The sequence below is a fragment of the Varanus komodoensis genome, unplaced genomic scaffold (assembly GCF_004798865.1).
Source record: "Varanus komodoensis strain SLA01 unplaced genomic scaffold, ASM479886v1 scaffold38, whole genome shotgun sequence".
NCBI lineage: Eukaryota > Metazoa > Chordata > Lepidosauria > Squamata > Varanidae > Varanus > Varanus komodoensis.
The window spans coordinates 9,015,715-9,043,000 of record NW_025335909.1 but is presented as its reverse complement, the minus strand read 5'-3'; the positions used below and the strand labels follow the sequence as shown (position 1 = coordinate 9,043,000).

At 64.8% G+C, this 27,286-nt stretch overlaps 2 protein-coding genes across 3 annotated transcripts in view; one reads left to right on the top strand and one right to left on the bottom strand.

The window, feature by feature from the left end:
- Positions 1 to 9,481, top strand: part of TRPV4 (transient receptor potential cation channel subfamily V member 4) — an 11,755-nt gene extending 2,274 nt beyond the window's left edge. Inside the window, exons 3-15 of the mRNA XM_044440427.1 lie at positions 82 to 234; positions 732 to 872; positions 1,170 to 1,468; positions 2,836 to 3,015; positions 3,112 to 3,270; positions 3,714 to 3,806; positions 4,923 to 4,996; positions 5,468 to 5,633; positions 6,068 to 6,134; positions 6,499 to 6,815; positions 7,153 to 7,280; positions 7,823 to 7,944; positions 8,894 to 9,481. Of these exons, the coding sequence (XP_044296362.1) occupies positions 82 to 234; positions 732 to 872; positions 1,170 to 1,468; positions 2,836 to 3,015; positions 3,112 to 3,270; positions 3,714 to 3,806; positions 4,923 to 4,996; positions 5,468 to 5,633; positions 6,068 to 6,134; positions 6,499 to 6,815; positions 7,153 to 7,280; positions 7,823 to 7,944; positions 8,894 to 9,048 (2,054 nt within the window). The 3' untranslated portion in view covers positions 9,049 to 9,481. The remainder of the gene's footprint in view (positions 1 to 81; positions 235 to 731; positions 873 to 1,169; positions 1,469 to 2,835; positions 3,016 to 3,111; positions 3,271 to 3,713; positions 3,807 to 4,922; positions 4,997 to 5,467; positions 5,634 to 6,067; positions 6,135 to 6,498; positions 6,816 to 7,152; positions 7,281 to 7,822; positions 7,945 to 8,893) is intronic.
- Positions 9,482 to 17,185: 7,704 nt separating this feature from the next.
- Positions 17,186 to 27,286, bottom strand: part of FAM222A (family with sequence similarity 222 member A) — a 57,579-nt gene continuing 47,478 nt past the window's right edge. For both annotated transcript variants that reach the window (XM_044440447.1, XM_044440448.1), the window contains exon 3: positions 17,186 to 20,403. In XM_044440447.1, coding sequence (XP_044296382.1) covers positions 19,157 to 20,403 — 1,247 coding nt within the window. In that variant the 3' untranslated portion in view covers positions 17,186 to 19,156. The remainder of the gene's footprint in view (positions 20,404 to 27,286) is intronic.

Below are 27,286 nucleotides of genomic sequence, written 5' to 3'. Positions count from 1 at the left end.
CCCGCCCCGGGCCCCCCCCCCCCCCTCTTTCTGCCGGCGGGGGGCGCCCCCCCCCCCCCCCCCCCCCCCCCCCCCCCCCAGAGCCCTCCACGGGCAAAACGTGCCTCCCGAAGGCCTTGCTGAACCTGAGCAGCGGCCGGAACGACACCATCCCGGTGCTGCTGGACATTGCCGAGAAGACGGGCAGCATGCGGGAGTTCATCAACTCGCCCTTCCGGGATGTGTACTACCGCGGTAGGTGCGCCCCCGGCCGCCGGCGGGGATGCTGGGCATTGGGCGGAGCTGAGCAGGGAGCCCCCTCTTGTGTCTGGGCTCTCCTAGGCTTTGTGTCATACAACCCTCCCGGGGTGGCCCAAAATTTACCCTCGGATCCTTTGGCGTTGGCTCCCCATTCCTTTGCACCCCGTGCAGGGAAGCTGCCTCGCCGCCCATGCGTTTCCTGCTCCCACTCACTGGCGGGAGAGGAGCGGAGCGGAGCGGAGCTACGTACAGGCTGGGCCCTGTGTTGCTTCAGATGCTTGTGACAGCGTCTTCAGTCTTGAGGGCTAGAAACTTGTTCTAAAATGAAAGAGCACCAAGTTCACCAGGCCAGCCCGCAAGTCCTCACGTCCTCGGAGCTGGAAGGAAGTGTTGCGCCTCCCTAACCGTGTGGCAGCGCGACCCGTGAGGGGCCGGCCCGCTGGTGGCTGTGCTGGGCAACGGAATGGTGACGCGGGCTGGTCGCCCCCCAGGTCAGACCGCGCTGCACATCGCGATCGAGCGGCGCTGCAAGCACTACGTGGAGCTGCTGGTGGAGAAGGGGGCCGACGTCCACGCCCAGGCCCGCGGCCGCTTCTTCCAGCCCAAGGACGAGGGCGGCTACTTCTACTTCGGTGAGCGGCAGGGCAGGGCAGGTCGGCCGGGAGGGCCTGGGGGCCACCCGCTCCGCCCGCCGCAGCCGGGGCAGCATCGCGGGTCCACGGCCCTCCGGCCCTGCCCAGGCGCCTCCGGCGAGGACGATCCGCCCCCAGGGCGGCCGGGCCACCGCTGAAGGGCCCCTGCTCCCCGGAGGTGGCCGCGGTCTGCACCCGGGCAGCTGCCAGCCCTCGGATCCGCGCCCGTCCTCCAGCCCTGCCCCAGCATGCGAGCGCCTCCGGCCGCGTGACGCGCACCTGCCTTCCGCCCGCCAGGTGAGCTGCCGCTCTCGCTGGCCGCCTGCACCAACCAGCCGCACATCGTGCATTACCTGACGGAGAACGCCCACAAGCAGGCCGACCTGCGGCGCCAGGACTCGCGCGGCAACACGGCCCTCCACGCCCTGGTGGCCATCGCCGACAACACCCGCGAGAACACCAAGTTCGTCACCAAGATGTTCGACCTGCTGCTCATCAAGGGCGCCAAGCTGTTCCCCGACACCAGCCTGGAGGCCCTGCTCAACAACGACGGCCTCTCGCCCCTCATGATGGCCGCCAAGACTGGCAAGATCGGGGTGAGGCCGCCGGCTGGTCCCGGGGGGCCGGAGGCGAGCCGGACACTAGCGGCTCCAGGGCCGCGGGGCCTGTCCTCCGAGCCTGCCCGCCTCGCAGGGCTCCCGGGGGGCCAGAGCTGCGGAGCGTGCGCCCTCCTGCGAGCTCCTTGGAGGGGGGCTCTTTGCGTGCCGGAAAGGGGCCGGTTATGCCTCAGGTGGCGCTCCTTTGCAGCTGCCGGGGGCATGGAGCTCACGGTGGGGGGGGGGGCAGATGCACAGTGTCCCGCCTCTTCTTTTTCCTGAGCGCCTCTCTCGGGGGGGAAGGATGAACGATCTGGGCGGTGGGCCATTCCCAGCCACGTCCCTTGCAGCCTGAGAGAACTCCCCCCACCCCACCCCACCCCCTACTTGCAAGCGTGGGCTGTGCCCCCTTCCCGGCTGGAGGGATGACCCAGCCCAGCCACCCCAGAGGGCAGGTCTCTGGGGCCGCCTCACAGTGCCCAGCCTTCCCATGGGGCTGCCGCCGGGGACCGAGCCGGGGGCTTTGGTGCACAAAGGCGGGGGGCTGCCACGCAGCTGCAACACCACGACACGTAGATGGTTGCAATTGAGAGCAATACTTTCTTTAAAAATCCGCTTGCGTCCCTTTCCAAATAGACCCGGTGGGAGCGGAGTTCCTGCATGGCCCCCTGCCCCACTCGCAAGCGGCATTCGGGGTGTGGCCGACTGTCAAAGCCCCGCAGGGTCCAAGGACTCGGGATCGGGGAGCGCTGCCCCATCCGCCACAGTCGCCTTTGGAGGGTCCCTTGGGGTGCCTCCACCGGAGCCTGGGCTGGCTGTGGTCAGAGCAGTCATGGGCCTCCCCCAGGATGGGGCCCTGTCGGACGCCCCCCCCCACACAGCAGCCCCCCCCCCCACTTCCAGTTCCCGCCAAATACTTTTTTTCTCCCACATGCGTGAAGGCGCTTTAACAGATTTTTCTCTTTAAGCGTGTTGGTCTTGATGTTTGTTTATTTTTTTGTAAACCATCCTTCACTCGACGGCGGCAGCTCGGGGGAACAGCATGGCTGGCGTCTGGGGGGGTCTCTTGGCCTGATGTCTCAGGGACCCCCCTGCTGGACGCTCAATTTCCGATGCGCTGAGCGGCCTCCTCAGGGCTGGAGGGGCTGTCCGGGAGGGTGGGGGCGCCCCTTTCCCCTGGGGCGGCGGATCCGGCTCCAGCGCCACGTGAACCCTCCCCTGCCTCCCGGCGGAAGAGGGGCCCCTTGCCTTAGAGGCAGCAAGGCCACCCGCACCCCACTCAGGCCCGGCCCCCACCTGTGCGTGGCAGCCGCCCCCCCTGCCCCCTCAGCCGGCCGGCCGACCGACCGCAGCCCTCCTGCCCGCAGATCTTCCAGCACATCATCCGGCGGGAGATCAAGGACGAGGACGCCCGGCACCTCTCGCGCAAGTTCAAGGACTGGGCCTACGGGCCCGTCTACTCCTCGCTCTACGACCTCTCCTCGCTGGACACGTGCGGGGAGGAGGTCTCCGTCCTCGAGATCCTCGTGTACAACAGCAAGATCGAGGTGAGGGCGGCCGGGGCGGCGCGGGGCCGGGCGCCCGGGGTGCCGGCGGGGCCGGGTGCGAGGCTCCTCGCTGCCGCCGCTCTCCTGCGCCCCCAGAACCGCCACGAGATGCTGGCCGTGGAGCCCATCAACGAGCTGCTGCGGGACAAGTGGCGCAAGTTCGGGGCCGCCTCCTTCTACATCAGCGTGGTCTCCTACCTCTGCGCGATGGTCATCTTCACGCTGGTGGCCTACTACCGCCCCCTGGAGGGCATCGTGAGTGCCGCGCGCGGCGGCCCGACCCCCAGGGCTGCGAGCTTGTGCGTGTGGGGGGGGGGCTCTCCCACTGGCCCGGCAGTGGCCGGGTGGCCCACCCGACATCCGCACTGGCCCCGGCCAAGCGCGGGTTCAAGCCGTCTCTGCCCAGGACGCTTGCGGCTGTCGCCGAAGTCCCTCGCTCTCAGGGCTCACTGAAGGGGGTGCTCGTGCGGCCGGGGGGGGGGGGCGCTTCAGCAGGGCATGTGCCCCTTGGAGAAGGGGCAGACACCCACGGCCCGGGGCAAACCCCAGTTGGCAGCTTCCGGGTCCAAGGAAGGCTGAATGCATCCCCCTGAGGGGGGCTTCAGCTGGGGCAGACGTGGGGAGCCCAACCCCGGGTGCCGGGCAGCTCGGGCCCTTGGAATCCGCGCTCAGCGCCGCCTCCCCCACTGTGCCCGCAGCCCCCGTACCCGTACACCAGCACCACCGACTACCTGCGCCTGGCCGGGGAGGTCGTCACCCTCTCCACCGGAGTCCTCTTCTTCTTCACCAACGTAAGTGCCGCACCTTCTGCTCTCCGTCCAGCCCCCCACCCGGGGCACCCCGCTTTCCCTGCACTCCCCCCCCCACCCTCCTCCACCCCTGCGTGGCGCACGCCCACCCACTTCTTGGCGCATCCGTCTCGTCTCCCGGCTGCCCCTCTGCCAGGGCCGTTGCTCAGCCAGAGGCCGCGGGCCGAGCCAGCCGGTGCCGTGGGAAGGGGCCCTCGGTGGAGCAGCACCGTTTCTCCAGGGGTGTGCAGGAAACGGAGACTCACCCTCCCCCCAGGCTGGGTGGGGGCTCCTCCTGCAGAAGCCCCCTCCAAGGCGGTGCCTGCCGAGAGGTGTTTCACAAGCCCTTGCATCTTTAAGTGTCGAAACGATGCTTTTTGGAGCGCTGGCCAGTTACCTGGGGGACTCTCTTCTGTCGATTCATCTGACGGGTCAGTGAAAGGCAGTGGCCATGTCCCCCCCCGCCCCCGGTGCCCTGCGTTTGTTTCGGTCTTGGGAAAAAATGGTGTGCAAAAAGAGGAATACTTTGGCTATTTCAGTTCCCGAAGAAGCTTCCTCGAAGCCAGAGGGCCGGCATTCCTCCGGGTGTGGGCGCGCTGCGTCTCTTGGGGAACCGAGGGGCTCGCAAGAGGGCCGATGCAGGAGAGCGCCGGCCGGCCGGCCTCCGCGATCAGTGGGTCCCTGTCGCAGGGGCGGGGCTGGCCGGGCCCTCAGCCCCCCGAATGGCCGGTGGCAGGGGAGCCGGGCATGCCAAGCGCTCCGAGCGACACCAGCCGTTTCATTCCGTAGCAGAAATAACGAAGAATAAACGCTGGAGCTCTGCAAAGGACACGGGCTCCGGGGAGCCCCCGGCTCGTTCCCGAGACGCTTCTGCTCGATCCTACACCAGCCTTCTCCTGTGCAGCGCCCCCAGATGCACCTCGCTGCAACCCCATCGCCAGTTGGGGATGGTGGGAGTTGTAGTCAGATGCCTCGGGAGAGTGCCAGGTTGGGGAGGGCTGGTTGGGACCCCCAGGCGAGCGGGGCGAGCAGGCCCCAAGAAGGACCAGGCCCATTGCCGCCTCCCCGGTGCACGTGGCCTCCAGCTCGGCCCCCCTGACACCAGCGCCCTCCCCCCAGATCAAGGACCTCTTCCTGAAGAAGTGCCCCGGGGTGAACTCCTTCTTCATAGACGGCTCCTTCCAGCTGCTCTAGTGAGTGAGGCGGGGCAGCGACGGTGCGGCTTCTCCGCTGCCAGGGCTTGGGAGGCGCGCGGCCTTTGCGGTGCCTGTTCCAAACCCGGCAGAGGTGGCCAATGGGTGCCGGGGCCTGGGCGGGCCCTCCTGCTGCCGCCTTGCTGCCGGGGGGCCGAGCGGGGCTGGCCCTTCCCTCCTGGCCTTGCGTCTGGGCGGAGTGGGCCCCCGGGCAGGACGGTGGGGTGTGGGATGCTGGCCCAGCTGGCCTTCCGCTGGGACTGGGCCCGCCCGTTGCAAGGGGGGGAAGGTCCGGTCCTGCTGGGGGGGCTGGCTTCGGCACCTGCCCCCTCCCCGCCTGCACGGACGTGGATGGGGCGGGGGGCCAAACTCTGCGCTGTCTGGAAGGCACCGGTGGGGGTGGGGGCTGTGGTGGGCCTCCCAGCCCGGCGGCCCCGCTGCCAGGCCTGACCACCTCGCTGCCCTCCGCAGCTTCATCTACTCGGTGCTGGTGCTGGTGGCGGCCGCCCTTTACCTGGCCGGCATCGAGGCCTACCTGGCCGTCATGGTCTTCGCGCTCGTCCTGGGCTGGATGAATGCGCTCTACTTCACGCGAGGACTCAAGCTGACCGGCACCTACAGCATCATGATCCAGAAGGTGAGGGGCCGGGCAGGGTGGGGGGTCGCTCATCCCCCGGTCACATTGCCTGAAGGGAAGTCTTGCCTGGTGACGGCCAACCCTGCTTCTCCAGAAGGGCACTCTCGGCTGTCCGAGCCGCAATTCCCATCAGGCTGGGCTCCTGGGAGTCGTAGCCCCGTGACCCCGCAGGTCCTGGAGTTCACCCAGCCTGGGCTCAGCCTCCCCGGCCGCTCCTTCCTGCAGTCCCTCCAGCCAACGGGGCGAGCTTGCTGTGCGTGGGGCGCGCCACGGCCTTGCAGAGGCTTTTGGCGACCAGATCCTGGACCGGCCCGTGGTTGGCCGGACTCGGCCCGGCACAGCCTGCTGGGAGGCCGATGCAGCCCCAGCATCGGCTGCCCGCGGGCTGCCCGGTTCTGCAGCACGGCGCCTCCTGAGCACATGCCTCTTCGCAGATCCTGTTCAAAGACCTCTTCCGCTTCCTGCTCGTCTACGTGCTCTTCATGATCGGCTACGCATCAGGTAGGACGGCCGTCAGGGTCGCCCTAGTTGGCGGGCTCCACCTTCCCTGCCAAGGGAAGCAACTCGGGGGGCTCGCGCTTCCGCTCGCTGGCTGGCTTCTCTGGCACCCAAGCCCTCGCTGGGCACGCGGCTGCTGCTGCCACCACAGGAGGCCTGCCAAGGAGCCGGCCAGCTCTGCCCCGGACCGCCCCACGCCCAGCGGGGGCGGGCAGCCCTGGGCCGAGTGGCACATGGGCAGCGGTGCCGCCCTGCTGGAGTAGGTCAGGGGCATTAGCCGCAACGCCGCCCGGAGATCTCCCCTTGGGGCAGAGCCTCCTGAAAGAGGCCCCCCATGCAGAGCTGCCCCCTCCGCCGTCGCCCGCAGCACTGGTCTCGCTGCTGAACCCGTGCCCCAGCCTGGAGGCCTGCGGCGAGGACCGCGCCAACTGCACGGCGCCCGCCTACCCGTCCTGCCGGGACAGCCGCACCTTCAGCGCCTTCCTGCTGGACCTCTTCAAGCTGACCATCGGCATGGGCGACCTGGAGATGATCGAGAGCGCCAAGTACCCCGGCGTCTTCGTCATCCTGCTCGTCACCTACATCATCCTCACCTTCGTGCTGCTGCTCAACATGCTGATCGCCCTCATGGGGGAGACCGTGGGCCAGGTGTCCAAGGAGAGCAAGCAGATCTGGAAGCTGCAGGTGGGGCCCGGCCCCCGCAGCCCCTCCTGCGCTCGCGCGCCCGGGCCTGGGGGTCCTGGGGGTCCCGCGGGCCTCGGCCCCGACCTGCTGGGAAGCGGAGTCAGAGGCGGCCCCTGGCGCGATCCAGCACCGCGAGTGGGACGGGGGCGGCATCGCTCCCGCAGCGCCTGCGAAGCTGGCCGGAAGGCCGCGTGGGCTGTCAGCTCCGGAGCGCCTGAGGAGGAAGGGACTCCTTCACTGCCGCTCGCTCACCCCCCCGCGGCCGGGGGCGGGGGGGGGGGGGAACGGCCGGCTGGCGGGACAGGCCCGAGGCCCTGACCCTCTCCCCCGCTCCCAGTGGGCCACCACGATCCTGGACATCGAGCGAGCCTTCCCCGTGTTCGTCCGGAAGGCCTTCCGCTCGGGCGAGATGGTCACCGTCGGGAAGGCCTTGGACGGGACCCCCGACCGGCGGTGGTGCTTCAGGTGAGGGCTGGGAACCGCTGCTGGGGAGGGGGGGCACTCGGGAAACGCTCTGCTCCCGTGGGGTCAGACCCTGGAGCCCGGGCTGGCTGCACCGGGGAACGGCACCCTGGTCTCTGCGCGGGCAGTCTGCACCGAGTGGAGGGAACCGGGCACCCTGTAAAAATGTCTGTCTGGGAAACGGCACAGAAAGTGCCCGGCAGCCGGCTCACCCTCCTCACCCACAGGCACTAGGCTCCCACGATCCACACATTCAGCAGACACTGCCCCCCCACCCTTTCAACTGTTTTTATGACCTTAGGGGCTAGAAACTTGACGTCCTGAGGTGGGTGTGTTCTGTGTCCCAGTGTCCCTTCCTTCCTGGGCCCGCCACACGCAGCCTTCCCTTGAGCCTGCGGGGGTGGCGTCGGCCTCGGAGGCTTTGCAGCGGCCGGGAATCAAAGGAGACAGCCGGGGCAGGGGCCGCCCCTCCGGCTGCATGCCTGGCCTGGCCGGCAGCTTTCCCTTACGGCCGGCACCGCCTCATGCCCAGCCTCCCCCTGCAGGGTTGACGAGGTGAACTGGTCCCACTGGAACCAGAACTTGGGCATCATCAACGAAGACCCCGGCAAGAGCGACACCTACCAGGACTACGGCTTCTCCCACACCGTGGGCCGGCTGCGCAGAGGTGGGTGGCCTGCCATGGGGGGGGGGGTGCCCCCCCCCCCGGTGGGAGCGCACAAATGTGGGGCGGCCGTTGCAGCACAAGCCCCAGCACTGAACCCCCCAGGCCCGTGTGGGGCTCTTCCACGTGCCCACACTGACCTCCCCCAGCCGTGGGACGACCCGCAGGGAATGCCCCCCGAGGGCAGAAGGGGAGGGGGCCTTGGGTGGGGCGGGGTGATGGCCAGGGGCATCTCCCAGGCTTACCCCCATCGCCCCCTCCCCCCCCAGAACTTTGGCCAGTTGTGCTCACCCTTCTCTGCGGCCAATTATTCACACGGGGCAGTCAGTGGACGCAGCAAGAGTCCAGTGCTCCAACTTCTCCCGAAATCTCAGCTGCTCCGGGGCCCTTGGCCATCTTCCCGATTCATACACACTTCTGTTTACCCACAATACTTCAACCGCCTTTTAGGGCAGAACGCCTCACAGCACTCACAAAAGTATCAGTGAACTTCGGGATGAGTACAATAGAGACTCCCTCTCCGCGCAAGCACTGCGGTCGCAAAGTTGGCCAGCGAGCGGGAACGGGGGGCAGCCCGGCACCCTCCGGCTCTCCCAGAGGGACGGGGCCCGGCGGGCTTCAGCTGGTGGCGCGGTCACGCAGCGCGGGGCTGGGCGCCTCCTGGAAATTTCAGCGGTTAAAGCCGGGCTTAAAAAAACTTAGAGCATCTGCGTCTGTTTTGAGAAAGCAACACCAGGGCAGCACAGGCCCCTGAGTCTTGCTGGACGCCAAGTCCCATCGTTCCTGGCCACTGGCCAAGCGGATGGAGGCCGATGGAACCGTGATGCAAGCGGAGGGGCCGAGGGCCGCAGAGGGCAGCCCGGGCTTGTCCCCAGGGCCGCGAGGAGGGCCATGGGGTGGCCTCGGCCCATGCCCGTGGCCAACCGGACCCCCACTCTCTCTGTCCCGGCAGATCGCTGGTCCACGGTGGTGCCGCGGGTGGTGGAGCTCAACAAGAACGCGCACCCCGAGGAGGTGGTGGTGGCCCTGGAGAGCGTGCGGGGGCCCCAGGCGAAGGAGAAGCCCAGCTACCCCCAGGGCTGGAGGAGGGACGACTCCCACATCTAGCCCGGGCCGAGCGAGCGGCTGCCCAGGAGGGGCTCGCAGGGCTCCCGCTGGTCCCCGGCAGGTGGCAGCCGAGCGCACGGACGCACCTCGCTCGAGGGAGCAGGCGAGCCGGAAGCCGCACGGTGCTCTGCACGAGGACACGGGCCCGCAGCCGCAGCAGCAGCGTAGGACGGGGGCCTGTGTGGGGGCCGCGGTGCTCAGCCCCCGGAGACGCCACTGGAGCGGGACACAGCCACGGCCTTCCGGGTGGCCGCCTGCCCACCCACGTGCTCCAGCTTTCGGGAATTCGAGGGGGCAGCCGGAGCTGTGTGGGCATGTGCATCTCTTCCTCCGAGGCCTGCTTGCCTTTTCTACTCTATTTTGCACAGGGTTTTAATCTAGTTATTTATTTCGTAATAAAAACCGAGGGGCGCCAGCTGGCCGCCTGGCCTGGCCTGGATGTGGAAAAGCCGACACAATGCGGAATCGGAAGGGAAGAGTGAGGAGGCCCGGCCAGGACAGCGGGATGTGCCAGAAGCAGGAGGGCGGCCCAGCCGTGGGGCCACCACCGCCAGCTGGTCCTGCCACGAAGGGAGCCGTGCTGGCACGGGAGATGGGGGCTGGCAGACACCCTTGCTGGGCGGTGCAGCAGGCACCCATTCAACAGATGGAGCGTGCTTCCCAAGGATCCGTCGCGCTCCTGAGGCACGGGTGCGCTGCGCTGGCCACGCACCCCCAGTGCCGCCGGCCGGCCCGGGTTCCATCGCCGAGGCAGCCCCACTCACGCCCAGCCGGGCTGGCATCCTCGGGATGTGGGCGCAGGGCAGGCCTCTGCGGGGGGCCGGGAGAAGGCGAGGGGGCGCCTCCCACGCCGGGGGGGGGGGTCAGTCAATGGTGCGGGGGTCACAATCGCGCTGCGACGGCTCTCGGGCGTGATGGAGTGCAGCATAAATCGGCTGCGTCGGAGCCGCCTGCCCGCCCCGAGCTCGGCGAGCGATGTGAAATCACAGAGTAAATATTCTCAGGCAGCCGTTTTTCCCCCCAGTAAGCACTTAACTAGTCTGCAGCACACTGGAGCAAAACTCCAAATTACATCTTTGCAGCTCCGGCATTAATCTTGCTCCTGACACTGATGAGGATTTTCCTGCCGCACTCTCCGAGGCGCCCGGAAGAGGCCGGCGGCCTGCTTTCAAAGACGCCGGGCCTCGGCTAGGTCCCGGGGCGCACGCTGCTCTCCCCGCCAGGTGCAAGCGGCTGCAAGCCAAGGACAGCCAGATGACGTGGGCCAAATCCTGTGCCCCCTGAGCAGTGCTGTGAAACTCTGAAGCCCACACTCCTTCCGCCAACCCATGTGCCACAGTGACGAGCACGACGGCGGCAGAACCGGCAGTGGGCCAGACAGCGGTCCTCACTCTAAGCCCTTAGAAGTCAACCTTTTGAGGGGCAGGCGGCTCCTCCTGGGAAGCCCCAAGCTGGGTGCCAGTGCCAGTGCCAGTGCACTTCCGGCGTCCGGGTGCAGGGGCAGATGGGGCCGGCTTTGCTCCAGGAAGCCTCAGAGCTGCAGCAGCCCCCAATTCTTCCAAAAAGGGGGCAACTGGCCGTCAGGCTGTCACCCGTGGAGAGACTGAGGAAAGGGCCCCCCTGGGAGCGCTCCTCTGCTCTGGGGTGGCCAGAGGGGGGAGAGAAGCCTGCCAGTGCCTCCAGCCCCCAAATGGAGGCAGAGGGAGGCGGCACGTGGCTCGGTGGTGGGGATTTATTTTTAGATAAATTTGAAGGTTAATTTTGGAAGCGAACGCTCAATCAAAGTGAGAGATGAGCGGAGTGGGTTCTTCTCCTCCGCTTGGAAATCTTTCTTCAGCCCAGGCAATTTTACAGTTGCTGCCTCCTCTTGGGTGTTTAATGTCCCCATCAGGTGCTCCTTCTTGCAAAATTATTCGCATTATTGCCGTATTTTAATCAGGCCAGTTCTGCAGGGTAAAAATGCTATTATTCCCCCCACCCCTTCCAACATGTCATTAAACTGTGTGCCTCTTGGCCTGGCGAGGAGGAGGCGGCGGGAAACTCGGAGCCCCCCCCCCCCCCCGCGCGCTCTTCTGGGCCACAGACTGCCAGAAATGCTTTGGAAGAGGAAGCGGAGGCCGCTTTCTGGGACTTGGGCACGCGATCCGCGGGTGGCTGTCCCACTGCGGGCGTCCGCCAGGCTTCGGGGGAAACCGAGTTGGAAGCCCCACCTGGGCTTTGGCACGGAGACGCCGACGCAGCCCTGGCAGCCAGCAGGGCCGGCCGGCAGCGGTTTCAGCAAAGGCGCCCACGGTTCAAGGGGGAAAGCGCCGCCAACGCAGGACTGCAGCTGCTGCGCCCCACCGGCCCACCTGCAGCGTGGGCCCCCGCTGGCGCCCGGCACTGCTCCTGCCATGGGTCGAAGGGGTGCCCGGGCAGCTCTTGGCAAACCCGTCAGGACCCAGCAGCTGGCGGTGCCAGGTCTCCAGCCGGGGCCCAGACCCAACCCTCGGTGCCCGATGCTGCTGGCAGTCCCTGCGGCTCCCAGAGCAGCAGGCTGTGGAGCAAGGCTGTGAAGGCCACGTGGGAGGTGGCGGCCCCGCAGGTTGCGCCCGGAGCGGCTTTTCCCGTGCCTCCCACGTGCATCCAGGTGGGAAGCTTCTCCCCCCGCTCCCTCCCACGCAAATACCATTTTGTACGCTTCCGATTAAAGTACGTTTCTTTGATGATCTCCAGACCAACTCTGAGAACTTTGAAAACCCAGCCAGCAAACTTACGTGCCTTTGGAGAGGTGCTGCACCCTGGCAGAGGCTCCCGACGCTCCCGTTGGCGGCTCCCCACTTCAAAGGGGGATTAGCTCGGGAAGAAACTCGAGATGAAACAGCGGCTCCAAGCTTTCAAAGGGAGCTGCATTAGACACGCAGGCGGGAGCACGGCCGCCCAGCCTCACCGCTCCTGCCAGCAGCTCTGCCAGCCGAGGGAGCAGCCGGGCCGGCCTCCCCCATCCCGGCCCTTGGCCAGGGAGCAAGGCTGGAATGTGGCTGGAGCTCGAGCCGGAGCGTGGCGCTCTGGTGGGCGACTCGACGCCAAAGCGGGTGGGAATTGGCGTGGCTCTGGTGGCACGCCAGCCACCGCCGGCAAGCTTGGATTGGGCCCTGTGCAAAATGGGAGAACCTGCCTGCCCCCTGAAAAGACGGACGAGGGTGGCAACCCTGACATCCACACCTGTCCCAGGGGGCCACGTCGCTCTTCCCCCGAGGGCTCACAGCGGCCAGCGGGGTAGAAATCCACGCCTGGGAGGCCTCACGCCGGCACGGGGCAGCCCCTCCTCCACGCGGCCCCGGGAAATAGGGCAGTCGCTCCGGCAAGTTCAAAGGAGCCCGCAAAGCCGCTCCCTAATGCATGTAACAAGATTTGGGGGCTTGCCACGGAGCCCAGCGGCCCGGCCGGGCCTGGCAGAGTCGCCTCCCGCCTCTGTGCGCAGAATGAGGCCAGAGCACAGCTAGGGGGGGCCTGGAAGCCAAGACCCTCCCCTCCTCTGCACCCATGCGTCCACAGTTCTCAGCGGCATTGCTGGACCCTCCCCCCCCCCAGAAAAACCCCATCAAGCACACTGCAGCGCCAAAGACCCCACCTTCGCCACCGAGCTCGGGGCCAGGCGAGGAGAGGCCGGCTCCTGCCCACGCACTCGGCTGCCTGAGCCGGGGCGTCCGGCTAACAGGATTGCTGCGTAATGCGCTTAGGAAGAGGGTGCGATCGCCAGCGCGGGGCACAAACAACCCACCCGGCAGCTGCCGGCTGCCCTGGGAAAGCCGCCGGGTTCAGGGAAACGAGGCCGCGGCGCATCGGCCCGGGAAGGGCGGGCTGCCTCCTCGCCGCAGCGGCTCCGCGCGACATCTGCGCCCTCACACCTGTGGGCTTCGCGCAGGTGCAGAGGTCGCGTGTGCCGGCGAGGATGCCAGGAAGACGGCTGCGCCGCGGGGGCTGCGGCCTTGCGCCTGAAGGGCGCCTGCTCGCTCCAGGTGCCCCCAAAGGCCGCTGCAGCTGCTCCCGCCGCCTGGAGAACGCGGGGGGCCCAGCTCGGAAGCGGGGCGGCAGCTGGCCAGGCCCCGGAGCCCCCCGCCGGCGGCAGGTCGCGCCGGGGCCCCGCGGAGAGCCCGGCACTGCCCCGCAGCGGAGGGCCCGGGCGCCGCACCCCGAGCGAGGCCAGCAGCTCCGGGGGCGGCTTCTCGTCGCCCGGCCAAGAGCCGCCTCCGAGGTGGCGGTTCCAGCGAGAGGCCCTTCAGCTCCGCGTTCTCAGTTCCTCGGCAGCATGAAACGCTCTCGCATTCATTTCCCTTTTCCCCCATGGCATTTTTTTATTAACCAAGATCTAAGCAAATATTTTTTCCTGCAGACAATTTAATTTGAGTGCGCCACGAGGCAGGCAGCTCTCGCGTGCGGCTTTCGGCTCCCCCCCTTCCCCCACCTTGCTCGAAGTAGCATCAGCCGCTGCGCTGAATTTCTCCTTTTGTGCCAATCCCTCTTTGTTCCCTTGATTGGCTGTCATTGTGGTTACGGTCCCCCCCGCCCCGCACGCCATAAATATCAGGAGAAACACGGGACCGGAGTTACAGGAGCCGAAGCCGACAGCCTCTCTGCCTCGCCATTCCCAGTGGAAGGACCCTTCCTCACCTCTCCCAGTGGCCCACCCGCTCGCAGGCACCCTGCTCCCCCAAGGCCCCCCAGGAACACCCAGCCCTCTTCTCGGCTGCCTGAGCATCGCTCAGTCAGGAAGGAGGCGAGCGCCGGAGCTGGAAAGGCTGAAGAGCAGCGTGCGGATGCGGGAAGTGTTTTTCAGGAGCAAGTCTCCAAGGCCACGCGAACACAGAAAGGTCACGGCACACGGTACCTCGAGAACGCCGGCTTCCATCATTTAAAAAGGTTCTAGTCCTCATGGACGTGAAGAATGCAAGGGCGCTAGTGAAAAAGAAATTGAACTAGTGAACAAGACTAGAACATCTTCACTACATGGAGGGCGGGAGGTTTGGGAGAAGCAGCCTCCGCCACTTGGGAGGGCGTTGGTTCGTGCCCAGACGGTGAAGGGCGGCCATCAAAGCCCCTGCCCTGGTCGGGCAGACTCTCCAAGGGGTTTCACTGGAGAGACAACGTGATGCCGCGATTGAGGAGCCAAAATGGGACCGGGAGGCCAGGCCGGTGGCCCCAGGCCAAGCTCCCCTGGTGACTGTGGACCAGTCACCACGGCTCAGCCCAGCCCACTTCACAGGGTTGTTGTGAGCATGAAACGGAGAGGAGAAAGGCCGTGGAGGCTGCCTCGGGGTCCCCCACAAGAGTGAAACGGGTGAGCAATACAGGGAGGACTTTTGTAGGATGAGTGTCTTCTCCATCATTGCTCCTAAACTGGAACGGCGGGCCGAGAGAGATGCGCCGGAGCTGCCACCTCGAAAAGGGGGAGAGAGACGTTTTCCTTCCAAGAGGCCTTCGCAGATCAGTGTCCACATTTAAGACGCTCGCTCTGCCTTGACATTTCCCCTGCTGTTTGTTTCAATCCCGATAGAAAATGGGGTGGTATACAGAAATCAAAGTAATAGATAAAAGAAGCAACGATGCGATGCTCAAGAGCAAACGGGGGCCAGCGCAGGACGGCCCCACCAGGCCCAAGGAACTGGGAAGCAGAGGGATTCTTCAAACTTCCCGCCGGCAGAGGGACCCCCAGGCCTGGCCTTCCTCGAGCTCGCGCCTTCCTTCCGCCTCCTCTCCCCAGTGAGCATGAAATCTCAAGACAGGCCGTTGCGCGTGCTGGAGGTAATTTTGCCAGACGCAACCGCTGTGCGAGCAGCCAGACCGGCGCCCGCGTCGCGCCTGTTCGAAGGGCCGAGCTCAAGAGGTGCGGGGCGGCTCGTGCGCGGACAACACGGGGGACGCGACCGCATCTCGGAAATCTCGCCTCTCCCGCCAGCGCGCGCGTTTATCGCACGAGGACTCCTTGGAAAGCCAGGATAGAAGAACGACAGGGAGATCGGGCTTCTCGGCGCGGGGCCGGCGAGGGGGCGCAACAGTGGCGCATCCGCAGGCGCTGCAGCGCCCCCAGCGGGCTGGCCGGGATGCGCTCGGCCCTCTTGCACAGGCGGTCAGGGAGCGCAGGGCATCGCCTTCCCGGCGGGGGAAGCACCGTGCGCCTGCCAGTGAGTGCCCAGCCGCCCGCCTGCAAGCGCCTCGCTCGGCCGGCTGCAGGGCCGTGCTGCAGAGCGGACCCCGGACGCCGCCAAGCCCCAGAGGCGCGGGAGGCGTGGGGGCACGGGCAGGAGCCGCTCCGCGCCGCGCTATTATCCCAACGCAAAGGGCCCATTGTTCGCGGCAGGGGGCCGCCGCCTTGCCCACAGCTGATGGGGTCACCGTGGGGAGAACGCCCGCTGGGGCTCAGCTGCCTGGGAACGGCCGTGCAGCTGCTGTCGGCCGAGAGACCCTGGCCGAGCCGAGGCGGCCCAGGGAAGCCTGCCGCTGGGCCACGGCGAGCCCCCGCAAACAAACGCATAAATCCCCCGGCCCCCCTGCTGACGGCAGAGGATAAGCCCACCTTGGGGAGAAAATGGACCGGGGCGCAGGGTGGAAACGCCCGGTTCTTTGTCCTGCGGAAAGGAGGGAGGGCCAGAAGATTTACTGAGGCTTGCGGAGAGCGGCAACTGTGGAGAATTCAGAGCACGGAGCAGCCCCCAAGCGGAGCTGCGGGGCGAGCTCTGGGGGCTTGGCGGTCAGAGAGACCCCCGCTTCTCGCGCACCATGTCAGTATCAGCCGAGCTTTATGGGGAAATGTCCCGGACTCTGTTTCGTCCTGAAGGTTTTTCTAGAGCCCCTCCGTTTCCTCCAAAGCTCCTGCAGAAAGGAGTTCCGCTGATCACTTGCTACGGGAGGAGATGCTCCTCGCTCGCTCCCAGGGATTCCCCTCCATGTTGCACCAGCACCAACCCTCCTGGCCTGGAATAATCAGCTACCCTTTAAAAACGGCCTTCCTCAAAACAAGAGACACCAAGAAGCAGAGAAGCCAGCGAAGATGGTTCCCCCTCGTTTACACACCATTGTGACTTTTACGATATGAGCTCTTCTGGGGCAGGGAATGCTGGGAACTGTAGTTTTCATTATGGGCAAACTTGGTGCCGCTGTGGGCAGGGAAGCAGAGTGCACAAAGAGCAGAGAAGAGGAAAGGTTAACGGGGCCTGTCTTTTAGAGGGCTTCCAAAACGCGGGGGAAATTCTGCCAGGCACGGAAAGGCGGTTTTGCAGCAAGTATTGAAACTGACACGAAGCTCCCGCGAGGACCCGCACACGGCACCTTGTGCCAACATCCAGCAACGCCGGCAAACAAAGGCAACGCTGCCCCCAAAAGGCAACCCCGCTCTCAAAAACACCCATTTCCAGACAAGCATCCACACGCGGGCAACTTGCCGCGAGGAGCAGCCTCAGCGCGACCACAGGGCGACAGCCACCGCGCGACAATCCAGAAAACAGCCCTTTTTAACCCGGCTGCTGAACCCACGCACCTTCTCCGCAGATGCCCAGCACAGAAGGCCGGCCGAAGTGGGGCCGTCGGTGCGGGCAGGAGGCCACCGGACAAAAACACACGCCACCCCGCCTGGGACAAAAGGGAGAAGCAACGCGGCCTTCCGGAAGTCCGCCAATTCCCGTGCTCTCCGTGCCCGTCGACTCCGTGATCTTGTAAGCCACCCAGAGTGTTGGCTGCTGGGCGGCACAGCAAAGTGGTAATTCCAACATTCGCTGGACAAGGCAGCATCCCGTCCGCCGTCCCCGCATCCGCGGCTCGGTCCCCGGACTGCCGGAACGTGTCTCCATGCACGCCCGGGTGCGTTTCCGGGCCTTGACCGAGCAGCGCTGTGGCCCCGGGACCACGAGGCGTGCGCGCTCCTGCACCGGCGGGCACAGCACCCCACCCCAGCACCCTGCCGAGTCTTCCAGCAAACCAGGGCTCCCCGGCTCACGCCCCGGGCCCTCCGGCGCACCAGGGGGACCCACGGAGTGCCAGTGCTCCTCCAGCGAGGGGAGGGGCAGCTCCGCCAGGCCCCAGTGCCGACAGAGATGCCCCCCAGCGCGGCCCTCCCGCCCGGAGGCCAGGAAGCCGTGCAAGCAAATTCCAGAACCAGACATCCAGTGAAAGCCCAGGTTTAATTTCTTTTTGGTGAGGTGGGGAAAGGGGAGAGAGGGAGAGAAAAAAGAAAGACAACATCCAGAGACACCGTTTGCTGTTTTTTTTCTATCTTTTTGTTTTCTCTCATTTTTAAAACAATATAGTGCAGGGTGCACTTCTCACAGTAGAATATAATGGTCGCTTTTTCATATAAAAACACATTCTCAGAGACTTGTAAATGCACTTAGTGCTGGAACAGGTGGGTAAGGACACAGTACCTCTCTTATCTGAGCACAATCACTCGGATGGATGGGCCAGCTCCCCACTCGCTCTCTTTTTCAAGGAGTGGGGAGGGGGAATTCTGTAATTCCTGCAAAGCAGATCCCTTGAATAAAATCTATTAAATGCATAATTGCATGGGCTGAATAGCAGAGCAAAAGAAATGGTTTTCAAGAGCTTTTTTAAGAGAGAAAATTAAAGTATGCAAAACGTTACATCCTGAAATGGGTGGGGGGCCCTTGGAAAACACCAGGCTCATTCAAGAGGGTTCTGCGTTCCTCACCGGGAAACCGTCTCTAGAACAGAGCAAAGCTACAGCGGAGCACGACACGCGTCTTCGTCTCAGGATCCGCACCGTCCTGCACACCGCGGGGCGAGGCGTGATGGGCACAGCCCGCTTCCACCGGCCGGATCAGCGATTGAGCGCTCCCCCTCCGGCGCATCTCCCGCTCTCTACCAGCACCCCAGAAACCCCCGCCTCCTCCCCGCCCCGTCTGTTCAACCTAGTTTGCATTTGGGCTAAGCTGAATTCCAAGAACAACTGGCCACACGGGGGGGAAGCACGCGAGAGAGGTTGCGTTCGGCCGACCGGGAGGTCGCGGGTCCGTCCAGGTTTTAGCTCCTTGAAGAACAGAACCAAAAAGAACAAAGTCTTCTGCTCGTAACGTTTCAGAGGTAAATCAGACGCCCTTCCCGGCCGCCCACCTACCGGCCTTCTCAGGCTCGGCACCTGCGGCCAGCTGCTGTGGGGAACGGCCGTGGGGGCCGTGGAGGGCGGCCGAAGGGCGAAGCGAGGGGGAAACGGGTCTCCTCCCAGGATGACCTTTCCGTTTGCCCCAACCTGGCGCCCCCAGACGTGCTGGACAGCCACTTTTGTTGGCCGTGCCAGATGTGGACGAAAGGAACCTTAGTCCAGCACATCTGAATGGTGCCAGCTTGGAGAGACTTCTCTAGCAAAATTACCTAGCCTTCTCTCACACACTCACTCACTCGCGCACACACAGAGGCCATGAAATTGCCATTAAAATAATGATGATGATGATTAATAATAATATTAATAATAAAACATAAGGTTTTAATTCCAAAAGCAACCATCACCCGGGGCTCTGCCAAAGCAGAGGGAATCCACTGTGTAGCAGCCAAACACAGAAATGTACAGTGAGCTCAACTAAAACGAAAAAGTTGCTTCAAGTTTTCAAGTGTTTTCTTTTCCTTCCTTAAATAGCCTCCACGCTCTCCTCTCCCCTATTATTAGCTTTAAATCAGGACAGTGCAAGTTACAGACTTCAACTAGAAAGCAGGGAAAGCCACGCCGCCGAGCCACCTGGATCCACGCGGGCGGGGGCCAGATCCCCCAGCCCAGCCACGGGGCCTTGGCCTCCCGGGGGAACCCCACGCCGGACAGAGGCTCCCCCAGGAGGGGGTGGCTGCCCCACAGGCGCCTCCAGCCGGGGCGGCAGGCACACACGGCGCCCACCAAGCTCCGCTCCGGCTCGCTCGCGGCGCAAGGCCTCTCCCTGGGTTAGCAGCAACACCGGGCAGCACCTCCCCGTTCACATTCTCAGAAACCAGAGCAAGACTTCTGCGCCGGCAGAGGCGCGCCCCCCGTGCCGGGCAGCCCGGGGCACGCCGGCGCCACGCGATCCGAGCCCCTCGCCGGTGCCGCCCCGTGCCCCGGCCCGCCCCGGCCGTGCGGGGGGGGGTGGCGCCCTTATCTGTAGACGGGCAGGCGGATGTGGGCGTGCTGGTGGTCCAGGAGCCGCGGCACGGAGACGGTCTCGTAGCCCTTGCCCAGCATCTGCTCCTTGATGCAGGGCGGGCGGATGTCGTTGATGAGGTACTCCAGCGACTGCAGACTGCTGCTGAGCACCGAGGCGTTGCACAGGGTCTTGCTGGGCAGGCTGGGCAGCCCCTCGGAGGGGTGCGGGCCCGGCTCGCGGGGCCCGTGGGCCAGCTCGGGCGGGTTGTAGCAGTCGCTGTTCGGGGTGACCAAGATGCTGTTCCAGGGCGGCGCGAAGTACTGCCCCACCGAGAAGTTCCCGTGCATGCCGGCGCAGTTCAAGGGCGACGAGCTCACCTTGTCGCCGGTGCCCGCCCCGGGGAAGGCGCGCAGCAGCCCCGCGCAGGCCTCGGGCGACTTGCTGACGGCGCCGCCGCCCCCGCTGCCCGCGCTGTAGGCCCGCAACGGCTGCGGCGGCGGCTGCTTCTGCTGCCAGAGCAGGTAGTCCATGCCGTCGGGGTAGAGGCCGGGCTTGGGCCCCCCCAGCCCCGCGGCCAGGTTGGCGCCCGCCACCAGCTCGGCCCCCTTGCGGCACTCGGGCAGCACGGCGCCCGCGTAGGCCACCGTGGCCCCCACCGTGGCCATGGCGGCGAAGCCGGTGGCCGCGCCGTGCTTGGCGGGGCTGGGCGGCCCCCCCGGGCCGGCCTGGGCCTGGCACTGCTGATTGAGCTGGAAGAGGATGTTCTGGATGGAGGGCAGGTTGGGCTGGGCCAGCGCCAGGCCCCGGCCGGCGTGCGGGAGCCCCGGGGCGGGCACGGAGAGGCTGGCGGGCACGGGGGCCTCCATCTGCTTCGGGGCGCCGTGGTAGCTCAGCTGGGCCGCGCAGGAGGGCCCCAGGGCTAAAGTGCTCGTCGGCGGGTAAGGGGCGGCCGCCACGTGGGACGGGGACATCTTGGCCCGCTTGCCCTCGGCGCTCTTCACCACGCCGCCCTTGCCCGAGGCCTTCACGACGGCCAGCAGGCCCTGGTAGCTGCCGGCGTGCGCGGGGTAGGGGCTGTAGCGCTGGCCCGTCGTGTCGTACCCGTTCACCGTCCGGCTGAGGTGCCTGTGCTGCGGGACCCGGATGTTGGTGGGGAAGATCTTGATGGAGAGGGGGCTGTTGGCCACCTTCTGTGCGTAGGCGTCCAGCTCGGCCGGGCTGGGGTACCGCGGGGAGTGCTCGGGGGGCATCGTCTCACCTGGAAGAGCAAAGAGAGCAGCAGGGTCAGGGCAGGGGGCTGAGGGAGGGACTCGCCCCCGTTCTTCTCGACTAAGCTCGGCGTGGACGCCACCCACACGATCGGCGCCGTTTCAAAGGCGAAACGCCGGTGCCCCGTGTGGCAGAGGAGGCCTTTAATCCTCCATGCGCTGCCCCGGGTTCTCCTTTGAAGGCAGCTTGCAACTGTCCCCGGCTGCCCCTTCTGTGCTCTCTAACCCAACTTTCAGTCCGTCCAGTAAACGCACCGTCGAAATCGCTTGGGATGGTGCCTACCCAATGTAGAGGGACTGGTGCATACAGATAAGCAAACCCAGTTGTAATGCTTCTAACCATCTGTAGGGGCCGCTAGGGGGTTCTCCGCACAGCTAACAGAACGAAAGAGCAACACACATGATAAGGCGCCGCAGGCCTATGGGACAGAAACGCACAGCTCGCTTAACGCGTCCTCCGCTCGCTCGGCCTTTGGGCCAGCCGTGAGGCTGCAGCAGGGAGGACCAACGAAGCCGCTCAGGTCTTCAGCCTTCTCACACACGCTCTGGAGGGCCAGTGAATGCTGCAGGGGGCGTGTCGGCCTGAGCTTGAGGCACGGAGCTTTTTTCCCCCGCACCTTTCCAGCGGAGGGTCTTGTGCGCGAAGCCCCCCAAGCGGCCTAAATAGCCACCCACCTTTGTTCAGTGTGCCCGAATTTGGCTTATATTTCGGTGGACTTCCTTTGGAAACAAGAGGGGCCTTCAGAACAGACTGGGATACATGGATTCGTTTCGGAGCGGGCGGAACTGAGCGATGGAGGGCCAGCCTCAATCCAGCAGCGGCTCTCTTTGCAGCCCCAAAGTCGGAGAGCCTGCACTGACCTGGGAGCCTTTGTGTGCAGGACGGTGGAGCTGAAGGCCTCTTCCAGCCGCCAGGCAGGCAGCCACCTGAGGCAGAGAGCTCGCCCGCTGGGGACCCCGGCCACCTGCTGCAATTGGCCACAGAGCTCACTGGCACGACCTCGGCAAGCCATGGGCTAATCCACCCATGATTTGCCACCGGGACGTGCAAACCGGGTTAGGTGCGCCAAATATTCGTTTTGCAACAGATTCTAGGACCGTGCTTCCGGGAAGCCAGGCAGCACCCACCCTCCCCCTGCACCACCAGCAGGCCGATGCGGCCGGCTTCTTGGCATGCAGGATCCACCAGGCCGTTCCTGCTCCGCCCATTTGTCAAATCCATTAAAACACCCAAACCTACTTTCCTTCTCCTGAACCGGATCCCAGAAGATCATAAAGGCCACGCGCCCCTCTCTTCGCCGCGCAACGTTCGTTTGTTTATAACTCATTTATGATGCCTCCATATTGCATGATGCAGTGGGACCGCGAAGCGGCTGCAGACGTAACAGACGATGCAAACAGTATAAAATATTCAGGGACTGCGAGTATCACGACGAGGCCAAACAGGAAAGGGCGAAGCCAAGCGTCTTTTCCGGGGCAAGGCAACGTTGTGCAAACAAGGGCCCCCGAGAGGTCTTTGGAGCACACGGCGCTTCTGCCTCCTGAGCCGGAGCTGGGAGGGTCCCAGCGGGTGGGCGCCACCACCGAGAAGCCCCCGCTGGGATCTGGCTGGCTGTGGAAGGGCAAGCCAGGACCCAGGTTGGCCAAGGTGGCACTGGTCCAGTGCTCCCTCCAGGGCTTGGCCCCGGCCCCCCGTTATTAAGGAGTTTGCATTTCAGCATGGAAACCTTAAACCTGTCCAGTCGGTGCCAACGGCTGTCAGCCACCCTGAGAGGTTCAGCCACGGGGCGGAAGAGAAATTGCACGGATGAGGATGAGGATGAGGATGCTGTGACTGGGCACAGCCAGGAGGCCACTGCGCGGCCGAGGTTCTGAGCCAGCCGCAGCGCCGGGCCGGGCCGGGGGCCGTCCAGGGCGGTCCGCAGCAGCCCCGTCGTGAGGCCGGCCCTCCGAGCGGCCCAAGTAAACTCGCCGCGGAGAGTGGAAATGTCTCTTTACCAGGTTCAGGGAAGAGGGGGGACTTGCTCGGCTCGCAGAGATTGGATTTAAACTACATTATACAAGCAATTTCATGGGTGCTTTACGCCACTACGAGAGCTTCACCAAAAAAAGAGAAGGAAAAAAATTCCATTTACCAGCTATAAATCAGCACTTCTTATAATGAGCACAAAAAATGTCACTTTTATGCAATTTTACAGATGAACAAAACTGGCGAAATTAACTGTGGTAACCTACTGTAGTCAGCAAAAGGCAGCGCCAAGGAGAGGAGGGGAGAGAAATTATATGTATTTTGCTCCTCTCAAACTCCTTTCTTGAGCAAGTTTCTGCTATTTCTGGTGTGAAAACTCATTTGTCGTTCCCATTATACTTTCATTTGGAGTTTATCTTGAGTATCCAATGAGCCACCAACTGTGAACATGATTAAATCTACAAAATCTATCTAATAGATGGAATAAATTAGGTGTTTGAAAAGGCTGCCTCTGAAAGGGAGCTGGGAAAAGGGGCGACAGTCGCCGCTGAGCTGCTGAGAGGCAGCAGCACACGGGACACGACTGGGGGCTTGGGCCCCCCAGAAGACGGGCCAAGGGGGCCAGGGGGCCGCCGAGCGGAACGTGGGGTGGGCCCCTCGGTCTGCCCTCCACACCTGGGGGGCGTGGACACCCTGCTCCTGCGCTCGTGCCCACTGAGGGAGGGGAACAATTTGTGAGAGCGTGGGGTGTTTCAAAGATCGTGTGCACAAAGTCAGCTAATGAAACCGGAGAAGCCTCTCAACCCAAGGAGGTGCATCCCAGACTGAAGACCGGGCAAAGCAGAGCTGTTCTCGCCCCCCTGAGAGCCCGGGAGCCAGTCCAGCTCCTGTGGGGAGGGGGCTAGGCCGGCAGGGTGCTGCTGCATAAAACGCCGATTCTGCCGGGGGGGGGGGACAAAGACCCCCAGGGGGCCCCCGGGGGGGGGGGGGGGGCCTCTCACCCTTGCAAAAAGGGGCAGGACAGGCCCTCCAAGTGCAGAGTCCCGAGACCACAGGGGCTTGGCTCTGCTTCCGCCCGGTGTCTGCCAGGGAAGGGGCCGCGCTTGCTAAAAGCCCCCGCCTGGGCCGCAAGACACTGCGTTTTGCTCCCTGCCTCCAGGGGGGAAAAGCTCGAGCGCCCCCAGGCCACGGCAGAAACCCAGAGCCACCCCGGCCGTCACCTCTCCCCTCTCCCAGTGGCTACATTAAATCCAGCTCAAAGGACTGGATTTTAATTGACTTAATAGACTCGTTAATAACGATGTCTATTTAAGACACCTGTAAAAAGCCCATAACATTAATGTAATGGAGAAATGGACGGCGGACGCATCCGCCTGGCTTTTTAAATGACTGCTGCAGGGACCTTAATGGGCGCCTGCAATTTATGGGCAGCAGAGGCGGCCGCGCGAGCACATGCGCACCGTGCGCGCCACGGCCCCTTGCCCGAGGTTCAGGACGCCGCCATTTCTCGCCACAGACAAGACCAAGGCCCAAACGGGGGAACGGCTGCCGAGCCGCAAAGCGCAGTCGGCCAGGACCGGCGACCAGGGCCGTCCAAACCCACAGGCTCCTGTTCGGGGCTCCTTGGGGAGGGCGATCTGCCAGCATGGACTAGCCATGATGGCTCTGGGCCCCCGATCTACGGACGCTGGGCACGGGCAGGAAGCTGGCTGCCCCGCGCCGCCGGTTCTGCAAAGTCCAGCAGGCTGAGCGGGCGGAAGGGGGAGGCAGGCCACGCCACCAGCCCTGGGAAGTACACGCGCACGAAGACCCTGCACTCCCGTGTCTGTCCCGCCGCCTGAGATCGCAAGTCGGCCGGCAGGGCGGCCCGGTTCTCCTGGTGCTGCCTCAGCCACTCTGGGCCTCCCTGGCGGAAAGCAGCCGCCGGCACTTCTGCGAGTTAACGCTCCGAATAAATGATGCAGCAGGCGATCAGTACCGCCAAGGCCGGCACACCGGGTTCCGTGGGAGGCAGCGCTCACAACACACTTTTAACATTAAAACGGAAGAACAAGGAAATAGCACCAACCACTAGAACAGTTCAAAGAGTCATTTGAGAGCCCAAAGTGAATGCAAAGGTCTTCAACGGTGCGGGTACGCCTCACGACCGGTCTGTGGCAGGGGAACCCGGAGGCGGGCCGGGGAGACTTCTTGCGGCAAGTTCGGCAAGGCCGGCTCTCCGTCCGGAGCGATTTGGGGACCTGAAAGGCTGTGCAGCCACCGGCTGCCGCAGGCAAAGCCCAGGCCGATGCCCATCAAGATGTGGTTGGCACGAGGGGTAATTTTTTTAATTGGGAAGCTCTGCTTTCACGGATTCCATACATTCCGGTTTTCTGGCACCTACTTTGCATGGTTTTAATCTTCCGTACCAGGCGGGCTGAAAAGGACGGGCAGCGAATAAATCAAGATACCCAGCAAGGATCTGGCCGCCCTTATTCTGGACCAACTGCAGCTTCTGACCCATTGCTAAGGGCAGCTTGATGCACAATGGACGGAAAGAGCCTAAAATGGGGGTTTACTAGAGCGTGAGTAATCGTGGCCAAGCCAACTCCATGCGGGCAAAACTGCGGCCCAAGAGCTTCCCAGGAGCTCCGGCCTGGCCGCCTGCCGGCAGCAGATCCAACGCACCGTGGCAGACCCAGCAGCAGCTGGGGGCGCGTGGGGCTTTCGGCACCGGGGCCGAGAGCAGGCCCGGAGCCCTTCCACGGAGGGGCTGGCCTGGCTGGCTGGCTGCCCTTCGGCATAGCCGAGCCTCCCCCACATGCTCAGAGACCCTGGCCCGAGACCCTCCGCGCCCCAGGTCTCTGCTCCGCCACCCGTCCCAGGCAGCTTCCGCTCTCCTTGCTCCTGGGGGCCGGGCTGGGGCAGCCTTTGCCCAGCAGTCACGGGACTGACCCACGGTGCCCCCCGGCCCCGCTCCCTGCCCTGGGCTGCATGTGCAGGGGCCCGGTATCTGGCGCCTGCACCGCCCCCCCCCCGCCAGAGCACATCTGCATTCCCCTTCATGCCAGGCCACCGTCCTTGGAGGCGCAGCACTGCAAATACTCAATTAACAGTGCATTAATTGGCTGGCGACACGCACGGAATCCCTATCGAAAGGGCTTCAGTCGAGGGAGGTGCAACCGCAGGGGGCCGGGGAGTGTGGGTCAGGCCAGGGGCTTTTGGGGGGCCTGCCCCTGCTGTTCCCTGAGACCGAGGGCAGCAGCCGCGTCGCTCCAGCACCGAAGGACGTGGTTTGCAGAGCGCCCAGGGATGACTGGCCGGCCAGGAGCGTCGGGGGGCCGTGACCTCGAGCTGGCCCAGGCGGACGGGGGCAGCAAGGGGCCCGGCCCTCCCTGAACGGGCTGTTGGCTCTGCAGCCGTCGCTGGGGCCACCCGCTCTCGGGGGTCCTCTCGACGGCCTTCTCCTTCCACCTGCCTCTGAGGAGCCGCCACGCGCACCTGAACCCCCCAAGAATTTCCACGGGGTTTCAGAACGGTCTGCAGCCCAGGCCGAAAGCTGTTAAGATTCTGCTCTTAATCCAAATCCTGGACTAAGAAAAGCTGAACCCTGCGGCCCGCATCAATTATGCAAACGTGCACGTTTCCTCTAATTTTGCATAATTTATCTCACGGTTCTTGCTCTGCTTGTGTCGGTCAGCCTGTCTGGCTACTCAGGGGCCACACGCGCCCTTCCACGGGCCGCAGGCCGTGGGGCCGCACACAGACGCGCCTGCCCTCCAACCCACCCGGCCACTCCGAGGCCTCTCGGGCCAGCCTGGCCCCTGCGGCAGGCATCTTGCCCCCCCCCCCCCCCCCCCCCCCCCCCCCGGGGCCCCTCGGGGCCGCCTGGCCCCCGGGGGGGGCATCTTCCCCCCCCCCCCCCGGCGGAGGCTGCCCGGCGTGGCATCTCAGGGTGTTGTGGCATCTCAGGGTGGCGCAGTGACCCCCGCCGGGAAAACTGCAGCGCCACCCCTCTCGGAGAGAGCTCCTGGCGGGCTGCCACACTCCGCTGGCAACCCCCCCCCACGCAGTGCTTACTGCTTTTTGGCGGGCCGCAATGACTCCCCCCAATCACCCGTCACACACAGGCAGCCCATCCCTCCCGCGCCCCCCTCGCCGCAGCGCACTCCGCCAGCGGTGCGACGGCATGGCCTCGTCCTGCCCACGAGGCACAGCACCTCCTGCCCCGACTCGGAGTGGGCTGCCCGGGCGGCTCCGTGCCGAGCAAAGGATCCCCCACCCGGGCGGCAGAGGGGCTGCAGGAAGGGCCCCTCCCTGGGAGTCCTGGGGCAGCAGAGCCGAAGAAATGCCACACGCTGGTGCAAAACAGGAGCAGTGCAGCGCAGCGGGCAAGAGCTCGCACGCTCGATTCCCCCAGCAGACCCCCGAACGGGGCCCAAAGCGGCCCCCTGCCGCCCACGACCTCCGCCAAGGGGGGCACCCAGGCGGAGCGGTCCTGATGCTGGACGGCACTGCCCGGTAGAGCGTTCCTCGTTCGTAGAAAAGCTGGCCATCGGGGGGGTTCTCACTGGAATGCAAAAGGAACCCCTTCTTTCATTTTAAACCCAGTTCGGAAGTCGCTCTTTGCCATTAACTTTTGAGGCCCTTCTGAGAACAAACGCGCCCTAGGCTGCTTTTGCCTCGGAAGTCTTGCTTGAACAGCTGCACCTACAAAGCGGACCAGCGTGCGAACGCTTCGGCTCCTCAAGAGGAAGCGTCAAGAGACCGACACTCTTGCGGTGAGATTGCCGAGAGAAGGAATCCGCATCCGGCAGCTACTGCCAAAGATGGCATCGTTTCCCCGCATGCTGTGCTTTGCATCCAAAAATGTGGAACGACAGGTGAGGTATTAATTTTTCAAATGCATTAATTATTTGAGTGGG